Source organism: Hyperoodon ampullatus (assembly GCF_949752795.1).
Source record: "Hyperoodon ampullatus genome assembly, chromosome: 9".
Taxonomy (NCBI): domain Eukaryota; kingdom Metazoa; phylum Chordata; class Mammalia; order Artiodactyla; family Ziphiidae; genus Hyperoodon; species Hyperoodon ampullatus.
Genome location: NC_136922.1, coordinates 24,737,473 through 24,751,616, shown reverse-complemented (window position 1 = coordinate 24,751,616; position 14,144 = coordinate 24,737,473). Strand labels below are relative to the sequence as shown.

At 36.4% G+C, this 14,144-nt stretch overlaps 1 protein-coding gene across 1 annotated transcript in view; it reads left to right on the top strand.

The window, feature by feature from the left end:
• Positions 1–14,144, top strand: part of LANCL2 (LanC like glutathione S-transferase 2) — a gene marked incomplete at its 5' end in the record, with an annotated part of 66,132 nt that overhangs the window by 17,691 nt on the left and 34,297 nt on the right. The window contains one exon of the mRNA XM_079711718.1: positions 7,497–7,614. Coding sequence (XP_079567844.1) covers positions 7,497–7,614 — 118 coding nt within the window. The remainder of the gene's footprint in view (positions 1–7,496; positions 7,615–14,144) is intronic.

The following is a 14,144-nucleotide window of genomic DNA, read 5'->3' as shown; positions in this document are numbered from 1 at the left end:
AGGAATAAAGCATATGCTTTGGAATAAAGTTATCATGCCAGAGCTAAAACTGTACATGAATGTGTTAGGCCTGCATTCAGCTACAATAAACAGAAGACTCAACTTGGAAGTATCTTAGTTAGATTATTTTTCCTGTGTAACAGGAAGTCTAGAAGTAGGCAACTCTCGGTGTTGATTCATTTCAGGATTTCTGCAGTTACGTTGGTCTTTCTCTCATATTTTTTGTGTTATAGTATAAGATGGCTGCTTTAGTCCCAGATTTCTTGTCCAAGTTTACAATAGGACGAAGGGAGAAAAAAGAAGGGAGTACCGGCTGTATCTTTCTCTTCTATCAAGAAAAATGAGAACCTTCCAAGAGCCCTTAGAAGACTTGCTCTTACATCTCACTGGTTAGAACTGTGTCATATGGCTGCCCCTGGTCATAAGGCAGTCTGGGAAAGCAAGTAACTCTTCTGGGGTTGGATGCATTGCTGCTGTGAATCTAATCAGGATTCTGATAAGGAAGAAGGGTGTCTGCAGTAAGTGTGGGCTAGGTACTACCTTATGGGTTCTGCCACACCAGGTAATGAAGTGGTAGTACTTTAGTTTTTTTTCTTCTCATGAAAATTATTCTGTATCTCTTTGAGTAATGGTGGAAACCAAAGGTCAAGACACAGGAGGCTTAAATTACTAACTTGGAGTCAAAAACTTATTAAACAGTTGGATGGAGAATCAGACATCTATCCTCTTTGACACATAACAGCAGTACATGTTAATTTTTCTGATCCATGAAAACAGGATATCTTTCCATTTGTTTATCTCTTCACTTTCTTTCATCGGAGTCTTACAGTTTTCAGAGTACAGCTTTTTCACCTCTTTGGTAAAATGTATTCCTAAGTATTTTGTTGTTTTTGATGCTATTGTGATGAGACTGTTTTATTTCTTTCTCTGGATAGTTTGTTGTTAGTGTATAGAAACAACTGATTTCTATATATTGATTTTATATCCTGCAACTTTACCGAATTTATTGGTTAGTTCTATCAGTTTTTTGGTTGAGTCTTTAGGGTTTTCTGTATATAAGATCATATCGGTAAATATGTTTTACTTTTTCCTTTCTGATTTGGATGCCTTTTATTTCTTTATCTTGCCTGATTGCTGTAGCCAGGATTTCCAGTACTGTGTTGAACAAGAGTGCTTAGAGTGGCACCCTTGTCTTGGTCCTGATAGTAGCGGAAAAGCTTTCAACCTTTCACCATTGAGTATGAAGTTAGCTATAACCATATAGTAAGTATATGGCCTTTATTATGTTAAGGTGTTCTCCTTCTATTCCCAATTTGCTGAGAGTTCTATCGTGAAAGGATGTTGTATTTTGTCAAATGCTTTTTCTGCATCTGTTGAAGGGATCATATGATTTTTATTTCTTGTTCTGTTAATGTGATTGTGTCACACTTATTGATTTGCATATATTGAACCATCTTTGTATCCCAGGGAAAAATCCCACTTGATCATGGTGTAAGATCCTTTTAGTGTATTTTTGAATTCATTTTGCTAATATCTTGTTGAGAATTTTTGCATCCGTGTTCATCAGGGATATTGGTGTGTAGTTTTTGTTTCACATAGTGTCCTTATCTGGCTTTGGTATCAGGGTAATGCTGGTCTTGTATTTGGGAGTGTTCCCTCTTCAATTTTTTGAAAAAGTTTGAAAAAGGTTGGTGCTAATTATTCTTTAAATGTTTCATAGAATTCACCAGTGAAAACATCTTGTCTGGGGTTTTCTTTTTTGGGAGGTTTTGTATTATTGATTCAATCTCCTTATACATTATTAGTTTACTCATACTTTCTATTTATTCCTTTTTAAAGATATTTATTTATTTATTTGGCTGAGCTGGGTCTTGGTTGCGGCACATGGGACCTTTAGTTGCAGCATGCGAACTCCTAGTTGCAGCATGAATGTGGGATCTAGTTCCTCGACCAGGAATTGAACCTGGGCCCCTGCATTGGGAGCACAGAGTCTTAGCCACTGGACAACCAGGGACCACCACTGGACCACTATTTCTGATTTGGCCTTGGTTAGTTATATGTTTCTAGGAATTTATCCATGTTTTCTAGGTTATCCATTTTGTTGGCATATGGGTTAATCTGCATATAACTTATAGTCAGCCCTTCATATTCTCAAGTCTTCCACATCCCTGAATTCAACCAACCATGGACCATGTAGCACTGTAGTATTTACTACTGAAAAGTATCTGCATATAAGTGGACCTGTGCATTTCAGATCCGTGCTGTTCAAGGGTCAGCTGTATTTCTGTGGTATCACTTGTAATATCTCTTCTTTAGTTTCTGTTTTTATTTATTGAGTCTTCTCTTTTTCTTAGTTTAGCTAAAGGGTTTATCAATTTTTAAAAAAATCTTTTTAAAAAACAGCTCTTAGGGACTTCCCTGGTGGTCCAGTGGTTAAGACTATGCTCCCAATGCAGGGGCCCAGGTTCAATTCCTGGTCAGGGAACTAGATCCTGCATGCTGCAACTAAAAGAGCCCGCATGCCGCAACTAAAAGAGCCCGCATGCTGCAACTAAAGATCCCGCATGCTGCAATGAAGATCCTGCATGCCGCAACTAAGACCTGGTGCAGCCAAATAAATAAATGAATATTAAAAATAAATTAACTAATTAAAAACAGCTCTTAGTTTTGTTAATCTTTTCTATTATTTCTCTAGTTTCTATTTCATGTATTTTTGCTGTGATCTTTGTTATTTCCTTTTTTCTGCTAACTTTGAGCTTGGTTTATTCTTTTTCTAGTTCCTTGAGGTATAAAGCTAGGTTATTTATTTATTTAAGATCTTTCTTTTTCCTTACTGTTGGTATTTATCACTATAAACTTCCCTCTTAGAACTGCTTTTGCAACATCCTATAGTTTTGGTAATGTTGTGTTTCTGTTTTCATTTGTTTCAAGATATTGTCTGATTTCCCTTTTGATTTCTTTGACTCATTGGTTGTCCAGGAGTATGTTGTTCAATTTCCCCTTATATTTGGATTTTCCAGTTTCCTCTTGTTGTTGATTTCCATTTTTATACCAGTGTCAGTAAAGATACTTGGTATGATTTCAGTCTTCTAAATTTGGTTAAGACCTGTTCTGTGCCCTGTCATATGATCTATCCTTAAGAGTATTCTGTGTGTACTTGAGTAGAATGTATATTCTGTTGTTGGATTGAACGTCTTATATATGTCTATTGGGCTCATTTGGTCTAACATATGGTTCAAGTCCAGTGTTTCCTTAGTGATTTTCTGACTGGATGACCTACCCATTGCTGACAGTGTGGTATCAAAGTCCTCTATTATTGTTGTATTGTTGTCTGTTTCTCCCTTTAGCTCTGGTATTATTTGCTTAATATATTTAGTTGCTCTGGTGTTGAGTGCATATGTATTTCTGATTGTTAATGTCTTCTTCAGAGGAGTTGACCCCTTTATCTTTCTATAATGACCTTTGTTTCATGTGACTGTTTTTTACTTAAGGTCGTTTTGTCTGATATAAATACAGCTACCCCTGCTTTCTTTTGGTTTCCACTTTGTGGAATGTCTTTTTCCATCCTTTCACTTTGAGCTGTGTGTGTTCTTAAAGCTGAAGTGAGTCTTTTGTAGGCAGCATATAGTTGGGTCTTGTTTTTTATTCATTCAGCCATTCTTTGCCTTTTGATTAGAAGTTCAATCTACTTATATTTAGAGTGATTATGGATATGTAAGGACTTACTAGTGCCATCTTTTTAATTGCTTTCTGGCTGTTTTGTAGTTTTCTTGTTCCTTTTTGACTCTTGCTGGATTCCTTTGTGAATTGGTGATTTCCCACCGTTGTATGCTTCTGATTCCCTCGTCTTTATCTTTTGGGAGTGTACTCAAATTTTTTGCTTTGTGATTTTCATGAGATACATAAAACATCTTATAGCTATAACAGTCTATTTTACTCTGATAACAGCTTAATTTTAATCTCATATGAAACATCTACCCTTTTACTCTTCCACCTTTTATGTTTTTTTATGTCACAGTTTGCCTCTTTCCATATTGTGTGTTCATCAGCAAATTATAGTAGCTGTAGTTACTTTTGATACTCTAGTTCTAATCTTTATACTAGTGTTAAGTGTTAACACACCATCATATTGCAGTGTTCTGAATTTGATTTTGTATTTGTCTTGATCAGTGTATTTTTTATGTTTCACATTACTAGTTAGCCTCCTCTCATTTCAGCTTGAAGAACTTCCTTCAGCATTCCTTGTTAGACAGATCTAGTGATGATGAATTACCTCAGCCTTTGTTTGGGGAAGTCTTTATTTCTCCTTCATTCCGGAAGGATAACTGCCACAGGGAGTTTTTTGTTTCTGTTTTTTAAAAATTTTTGGCCGTGCCGCATGGCATGCAGGATCTTAGTTCCGCGATCAAGGATTGAACCCGTGCCCCCTGCAGTGGAAGCGCAGAGTCTTAACCACTGGGCCGCCAGGGAGGTCCCCACATGGAGTCCCCAAATGGAGTATTTTTGTTTTGTTTTGTTTCATCACTTTGAGTATATCATCCCACTCTCTCCTGGCCTGTAAGATTTCTGCTGAGAAATTCACTGATGTCCCATTGGAGGTTCCTTTGTAGGTTACAGTCTTCTTTTTCTCTTGCTATCTTTAGGTTTCTCTTTTTGTGTTTGATTTTTGATAGGTTTATTAAAATGTGTCTTGGAGAAGGACATTTGGGGTTGAAGTAATTGGGTAACCTGTTTATTAACTTCATGAACTTGATGTGCAAATCTCTTCCCGGGTTTGGACAGTTCTCAGCCATTATTTCTTTAAATAAGTTTTCTGCCCCCTTTCTCCCTCACTTTTCCTTCTGAAACTCTAATGATTTGGCTGTTGGTTTTTTGAGGATGTCTCATAGATCATGTACGCTTTCTTCACTCTTTTTTATTCTTTTTTCTTTTTTCACTTCAGACTGGGTTCTTTCTAAGTTCCTATCTATATTGTTGATTCTGTCTTCTATTTGATCTGCCTGCTTTTGATGCTCTCTATTGCATTTTTCATTTCATTCATTAAATTCTTAAGCTCCAGAATTTCTTTTTTTTTTTTTAGTGATTTCTATTTCTTTGTTAAATTTCTCATTTTCATCACATACTGGTTTTTTTATTTCATTGAATTGTCTTTCTGTGTTTTATAGCTCATTGAGTTTCCTTACAACAGCTATTTTGAATTCTTTATTGTGTAAATATTAGATTTCCATGCTTTACGTTTGGTCACTGGAAGATTATTGTGGTCTTTTGGTGATGTCATGTCTTCTTGATTTTTCATGTTCCTGGTAGAGTCCAAAATGGACCAGCAGGAACTACATTCCTTTAATGCCCTGGGAATCTTATATGCTGGTCTCTGACTTGTTCCCTCTCCCCAGGCCTGGATTCCCTATGTAATGCTCTGGATGCATTATGAGAAATGAGAGAAATAGGTCTCTTCATCAGAGTCCTGCACAGATTTAGAAACCAGGCAGTCACTCAGTGGCTCTCCCTTTCCCCAGTTGGAGAAATAATGGGCCATCTATTTAGCCATATGCTATACCTGAACATTAGGTGATGCCAGCAGAGACAAGCTGTTCCTCTTACCCACTTGAGTGGATCCAAACTCCTTTTTTTCTTTTTCCTCCAATGGAGTGTTGGTACTTCTCCTCGGGAAATCTGGACTTCCACAAAGGCTATCTCATCCGAAGGCGACTGCCTAAGTCACTGTTCTGCCTGCACTCCCAGACTGTAGCTGAGGGGCTGGAACCGATTCAGTCTCCTGTAGGTTTCACAGCTGGTATTGAAGTCTCTCTGCTTCTTACCTAGTTCTCTAGTGGGCTAGATTTGCCGTGGGTCCCTTGGTGTATGGTGCTGCATTCCACAGCTCACATGAAGGCACTTCCATTGGTGGATGGATGCCTAATTTTTGTTGTTAAAGGGGAAAACAAAAACAAGGGATGTGTTGTACTGCCATGATGTTGATAATACCCTGGTTTAGGTTTTCAATATTTATACTTATTAATTTTTTCCTGAATGTACACAAGAGGTTTCTGGATCAGAGATTTCTTATTTACTAGACAGAAAATAACCAGTGAGTGGTTCCCTCAGTCTCACGTCTTACCTCTTTGGCAGTGAAAGCCAGGTCAAATGTCCTACGTACACAAAGTCTGTATTGTAGGCAAAGAATGAAGAAAAACAAGTTTTCTGTGCTTTTTATACAAGGGAAGGAGACAATTGTCTCTCCTTCCCTTTCTGAGAGAGTTTCATTGGAAATATCAAAGTCTTTGGAATATAAATAAATCTCTCTGTGAAAAGACAGGCCTGTTTGTCTTCAGTTCTATGACTGGGAAGGGTCTCCCTGCTCTAGCTTCTCATCCCCTTTGAAATGTAGACACATCCCTCCGGGGTTAAGTAAAACCTCTCCAGAGCTTTTACAATGTATACTATTGTAACTTAATTCCTAAGGTTGCTTTTAGTCCAGAATCCCAAATTTCAGTAAAATTTGGCCTCAAAACCCTAACTGTCCAGTAACATGAAAACATTTTCCCTGTAGTCCCACAGAGGGATGTTTCTTTATGATAAAATCTGTCAGGAAGATCTAGCATTCCTAGATTTGTCTATGGCAAATGACAGAACTACAAGTACACTAAAGGAAAAAAAAGCAGAATTAAAGGGAGAAACAGACAATTTCACAGTCACAACTGGAGATATTAATACACCTCAGCAATTGATGTAGCAACTGGAGTCTTCAAAAATCATCAAAGGCAGAAAAATCTGGACAACACTGTCAACTACATGTTTAAGAATACTGATAAATTTCCCTTGAGAAAGATCACCAGTAGTGAATAAGAATACCTGTTATCTTAGCTCCTGGCAGCTTGGGAGTTAACATTAAAATTTTTTTTTATTATTTGTTAATCTGATAGGCAAACCATAGTATTTGTACTTACTTGCATTTCATTAATTGCTCAGTGATTGAACATTTTTGCATATGCCTGCCATTTGATTTTTTTTCTTTTTATAAGGTACGTTGATAATTTTAAGTGTATTTCTATATTGTTATATAGTCTTCTTTTATTTATAATATTTTATATTGCACATATTTCCCCTTGTCATTGACTTTTAAACCATCTCATGTTTTTTAACTTAAAGAAGTTAAAATGTTTGTGTGGTCAAATACATCTCTTTCCTCTTTTTATGTTTTTTAGTTTTTTCCTTTGATTTCTGCAATTTATTTTTTGTGATTCTACAATACTTATGACTTAGAGTCCATACAGGGCATTCTAATTCTCCTTATGACTTAGAGTCTGTATAGGGCATTCTCTCATTTTAAAACTTACCTTGTAAAACCAAGGTAGACTCCCTCCAATCAATGAAACATTGAAATGGTCCAGGCAATATAATTTTTGTCTGTTTGTTTTTACAACTTAGACTGTTAGTTACTACAACATTGTCCTATTCTTGTGCAATTTAATTTGATGTCTTCTTTTGGTTCTCAGATTATTAATAATTTCACAAGGCGGATCCAGACCAAAATTAAAGATCTTCTACAGCAAATGGAAGAAGGGCTGAAGACAGCAGATCCACATGATTGCTCTGCTTATACTGGTTGGACAGGTAAGACTATGGGATATAAGTAATTGATATGTTTTATTTTTGGATTATGATATATAAGCCTTGGATCTGAATTCTTTTTTTTTTTTAAGTCAAAGGTTTATACCTTTTAAAAGAAGTCTTGAGCTATCTTCATTGGTGAGATGCTTTGTAATTTTATTTCTAAAGAAATTCTTTCTGCCTGAAGTTTGAATGGCATATGAGTTTGTATGTCATATTTTTGTAACATTAATTATCTGACATAATATATGGCTGTTTTTGAAAATGTGTTAAGATCAGCTTTTTTGTTTGCTTTTGGGTCTTTGATCTTTGCAACAAGATGTATTTGTGTGATTTCTCTGGCCCGATACATATAAACGATTTAACCTACTTTTTGTAGTCATTTACATCATTTGTACACATAAAGATTTTGATTTTGAGTCTGATAATAATAATTAAACAAGCAACCAGTAATACATTTCACATCAAAAAACTTAATTTCAAAATTAATTTGCCTTAACTAATCTTTACATTCTTTTTATTATTTTACCATGTAGCCATAATATTGTCATAGCTATTTAGGGAATATAAAAGAAATGAGACAGACCTTGTTCTGAGGGATTAGCTTGCAGCATGAGCATTGCTATTGTTATAGCCTTTTCTTGCTAAGTTTTTATAGTTTAATCAGTGAACAGTATGGACACAAGTGTACATGTTGGAGTCACCAAGAGCTGGCATTTGTTTTTGCAGTGCACGCCCAAACTTGATGGCCCTGATCTTTTTTATTATTTGTGTTTATATTTGTACTCATTTATGCGATGCTTTATTTATTATTTGCCTGTTATCAATACAGTAGTACATAGTAACATTAGAATTGAATTTTTCAAACTTTTATACCCAGACAGACATGGAGCTAGTTCTCTTACAGAGCCAAAGAAACTTATCCTAAATGTAATTCTTTTAAAATATTTATTTATTTGTTTACTTGGCTGGGTTGGGTCTTAGTTGCAGCACACGGGATCTTTGTTGCAGCATGCGGAATCTTTAGTTGCAGCATGCAAACTCTTAGTTGTGGCATGTGGGATCTAGTTCCCCGACCAGGGGTCGAACCCGGACTCCCTGCATTGGGAGCGCAGAGTCTTAGCCACCAGACCACCAGGGAAGTCCCCTAAATGTAAAAGTGAATAGTTTTGGCTAACTTGAAGTAAAATACAGAGAATAAGTTTATCTTGAAAGAAAAAAGTTATTAGTAGCACAGTTTTCCCCCTATAAAGTCTTTTACTTAAAGCATTTCTTCTTGTTGAAAAGGGGTTTTAACTCCATGATTGTTAGGTCCCAAATTGGCTATGCATCAGAATTATCCAGAGCTTTATAATAAACAAAGACTATCAGCCTCCACCCCAGGACAGTTACATCAGGAACTCTGGGGGGAGGATTCTAAGAATCACTATTTCTTAAAAATCCCCAGTTGTTGTCATTTTTTGGAATCACTGAGAGAGCCATCATGGAAGTATTTGGTTTGAATGATTTCAAATAATATTTAGGGCTTTGGGGTTCATGTAGCAGTGTGGAATCCACTTACACCCATACCTCCCTGTCTTTTCTCCTAAAACTGTACAATATAAGAAGAATAAATGAAGCACCCAAAATTTATCCCTTTAGCAAAAAGTGAGGTAGAGAATATACACAAATAATAAGGAGTGGGCTTCCCTGGTGGTGCAGTGGTTGAGAGTCCGCCTGCCGATGCAGGGGACACGGGTTCGTGCCCCGGTCCGGGAGGATCCCACATGCCGTGGAGCGGCTGGGCCTGTGAGCCATGGCCTCAGGGCCTGCGCGTCCGGAGCCTGTGTTCTGCAACGGGAGAGGCCACAAAAGTGAGAGGCCCGCGTACCGCAAAAAAAAAAATAATAATAATACTAATAATAATAATAAGGGGTGAAAAACAAATAGCATCCGGAATAACTGTGGAAAGTCACAGTGGCAGAGCTGGTGAAGAAAGACAAAGGATCCAGGGGTGGCAAAATCTGTCCCACCATTCCCCACTTTCCCAATTAACGAGTAATTATTCCCAGAAGGAGTGAGACACACCCTGAGGGGGATCTTTTGAGGGCGTATCTAAGTGCAAAGTGGGCAAGTAATGCTGGACAAAGCAGAGAAAAAAGGTATTTAGGGTATACAGGGAACAGGTTTTATTTTAGACTTTCTAAAAACACTATTCTGAAAAAGAGGGGATTAACTTACAAAGCAGAAGCTGCATTCCTGGTGGCACTGGCTAATGGTGTAGGTAAGGAGAGAAACAGCAATGATAGGGGCCCTCCTCAAACAAGAAAGAATATGAGACTCAAAGGAAATCTGGCTACCAAAAGTCATCATTTATTAACTAAACTGTTCATCACTTACTAAGAAGAGGATGCCTTTCAGATTACAACTACCCTAACCATTTTCCTCTTCCTGTTAATAGTTGATCCAGAAAAATCCATCTGTTTTGAATTTAAGAAAAAAAATCTACAATTATTTACATAATATTAGGAAAAAGAAAATCAGATTTTGTCAGCAGAAGAAAACACACCAGGAAAATTCTACTACAAGATGGAGAAAAAGGGCAGCACTTTCAACATTAATTTTGTAAGTTAATTATGCAATATAGTCACAATGCAGAAATAAAGTAACTCAGAGAAGAGATGGCAAGACAGAAAGGTGATGTGAAATAAGAATTGACAAAACTCAGAAAAGAAATTAAAGGAAAAGGCAAAATCACTTCAGAAATGAGGACCAAATTGCAAGGAGTTGAAGAAAGAACTGGCACCACAGAAAACACAGCAATACCATAAAAGGAAAAAAATCAAACTGGAGAAAAACTTCCAGTTTCTGGTCTGATGTGTAAGGAGTTTAGAAGTCACCACTTTGTCCTAAAAAGTTAAAAGCTGAACTAACCAAAAAATCAATAACTTTTCTAAGATCCATCAGAGAAGTGGGGTTACATGACAGACGGCTACACCAAAAATAGCAGTAGACAGGAAGATTCAGAAAATCACAATTTACTGGAGCAGAGACCTATGAGAGATCTCCACAGGAGCCTAAACTGTAATTGATTAATTGCTAGAAGCTCAGTGTGGGCAAATATGAGAGTTAAAAAAAACTCTAGGAGGACCCAATCATAGGGAGGCATCCACACTTTTGTGAGGTTAACTTCAGAGTTATCCCAGGTCCTCACTGAATATTGGAGAAAAATCCCCTTATGCCTCTGGTTGGGGGAGGGGAAAAGGAACCATTTTGAAATATGCTAGAGCATTCTGTTCTTAACAAGGCCAGCCTTCAGGAGAAACTATTTTACCAGAGCCTCGCCTACTGGAGTTTTATCAGAAACTAACCTACCTGGAGGAAGGAGTAGCCACCTCCAACTCCCTCTAGCCATTCTGTCCAACCTAAGGGGAAGAAGACACTGAGAAGCACTGGTGGAGTTCATGGTCCAGGGGCACATGTTCATCAAAACACTGAGACCTGGTCATAGGACCGTAGAATGCTTCCACTCCCCCACTCCTTACCACTCCATTACTAGAGGACTATTTGTTACAGTTTCTTTTACCCAGTACATTATGTCCACCTTTCAATTAAAAAATTACAAGACATACTGAAAGGCAAAAACAAACCAGTTTGAGGAGACTAAACAAACATCAGAACCAGAATGAGATATGGCAGGAATGTTGGAATTATCAAACCAGGAATTTTTAAATACTATGATGATATGCTAAGGATTTAATGAAAAAAGTAGACAACATGCAAGAACCCATGGATGATGTAAGCAGAGAGATGTAAATCCTAAGAAGGAATTGAACATAAATGCTAGAAATCAAATACGCTATGACAAATGAAGAATTCCTTTGATGGGCTCATTTAGTAGACTAGACACAGGTAGGGAAAGAATCACTGAGCTTGAGGATATGGCAGTAGAAACTTCTAAAACTGAAAAAAAGCTGAACCCCCCCCCCCAAAAAAAAAAAAAACCAATATCCAAGAACTAGGGAACAATGACAAAAGGTTCAACACTTGTGAAATGGTAATACCAGAAGGAAAAGAAACAGAAAGAATCAGAAACAATATTTGAAGCAATAATGACCAGGAATTTTTCCAAATTAATATACGCTAAACCATAGGTCCAGGAAGCTCAGAGAATACCAAAGAGGATAAATGCCAAAAACAAAGAACAAAGAAACAAAAAACCTGCATCTAGGCATATAATATCCAAACTTCATAAAACCAAAGATAAAAAATCTTGAAAGAGATACATGCTCCCCAGTGTTCATTGCAGCACTATTTACCATAACCAGGACATGGAAGCAACCTAAATGTCCATCGACAGAGGAATGGATGAAGAGGATGTGGTACATATATATGATGGAATACTACTCAGCCATAAAAAAGAATGAAATAATGCCTTTTTCAGCAACATGGATGGGCCTAGAGATTGTCATACTGAGTGAAGTAATTCAGACAGAGAAAGACAAATATCTTATTGCTTATATGCGGAATCTAAAAACAACGGGTACAAATGAACTTATTTACAAAACAAATAGAGTCATAGATGTAGAAAACAAACTTATGGTTACCAGAGGGGAAAGGGGGGAGGGAGGGATAAATTGGGAGATTGGGGTTGACATATACACACTACTATATATAAAATAGATAACTAATAAGGATGTATTGTATAGCACAGGGAACTCTACTTAATACTCTGTAATGGCATATATGGGAGAATAATCTAAAAAAGAGTGGATATATGTATAACTGATTCACCTTGCTGTACAACTGAAACTAACACAACATTGTGAATCACCTATATTACAAAAAAATTTTTTTTAAATATTGAAAGAACACAAAAAAACTGCCCTATTACGGAAAAGCAAGGATCAGAATTACACCAGACTTCTGTTCAGCAATAATGTAAGCAAGATAAGAGTAGAGTGAAATACTTAAAGTATTGAGAGTTAAAAAAAAAAAAGAAAGAAAAATCCTAGAATTTTGTACCCTGCAAAATTATCCTTAAAAGTGAAGGAGAAATAAAAGCTTTCTCAAACAAAAATCAAGGGAATTTGTTGCCATTAGACTTGATTTTCAAGAAATGGTAAGCCAGATCCTTCTGAGAAGAAAAATGGTATTGGTTAGATACTTGGATCTATGTTAAAAAAGGGAAGAACTTCAGAGTACGAGTAAGTGAAGGTGAAATAAAAACTTTTGTTTTTCTTATTCTCAGATGATCTAACAGATCAAAATGGTGTTCAAAATAATAGCAATAATGTGTTCAATTACATATGCTTAAGTATATGTTTATATGTGTGCGCATATATGTTTATGTATATATGTTATATATATATATAACATGTTATATGTTATGTATAAGTAAAATGAATGACAGCAAGATACAAGAGGTAGGAGGAAGGAATTAGGAATATTTTATTATTATAAGATACTTGCTCTACCCATGAAGTGGTACAGTAATATTTGAAAGTGGAGTGGGATTAAACAAGAAAAAAATCACATCATATAAATAGATGCAGAAAAAGCATTTGACAAAATCCAGTGGCTATTCATGATTAAAAAATCTCAGCAAACTATGAATAGATGGGAACATCTTCAACTTGGTTAAGAACATCCACAAAAAAACGTACATTGTATTTAATGGTAAAACACTCAGAGCTTTCCTGCTAAGATCGGCAACAAGGTAAGGATGTTCTCTCTCACCACTGCTCTCAGCATCATATTTGAAGTCCTAGCTAATGTAATAAGACAAGAAAAGGAAATAAAAGGTGTATGGATGGGGAAGGAAGAAATAAAACTGCCTTTGCAGATCACATGCGGTTCTATGTAGAAAATCAGAAAGAATCAACAAAAATAATCTCCTGGAACTAATAAACAGTGATAGCAGGGTTGCAGGATATGAGGTAAATATACAAAAGTCAATTGCTTCATTATATACCAGCAATGAATAAGTGAAATTTGAAGTAGAAAACACAATACTGTTTACATTAGCATCCCCCCAAAATACTTAGGTATAAGTCTAACAAAGTATATACAAAATCTATGGTGAGGTAAACTACAAAACTCTTATGAAAGATATCAAAGGGGAACTAAAGAGAGATATTCCATATTCTTGGATAGGAAGACTCAATATTGTCAAGATGTCAATTCTTCCCAACCTGATCTATAGATTCAATGCAGTGCCAATCAAAATTGCAGCAGGTTATTTTCTGGATATCAATAAACTGATTCTAAAGTTTGTATGGAGAAGAAAGAGACCCAGAATATCCCACTCAATATTGAAGGAAAAGAACAAAGTTGGAGACATGACACTATCTGACTTTAAGACTTATAAGACTATAAGACTTATAAGCTACAATAACCAAACCAGTGTAGTACTGGTGAAAGAATAGAACAGAATAGAGAACCCAGATATAGACCCACATAAATATAGCTACTGATATTTGACAAAGGAGCAAAGGCAATGCAGTGTAGTGAAGATGGTCATTTCAACAAACGGTCCTAGAGCAACTGGGCAT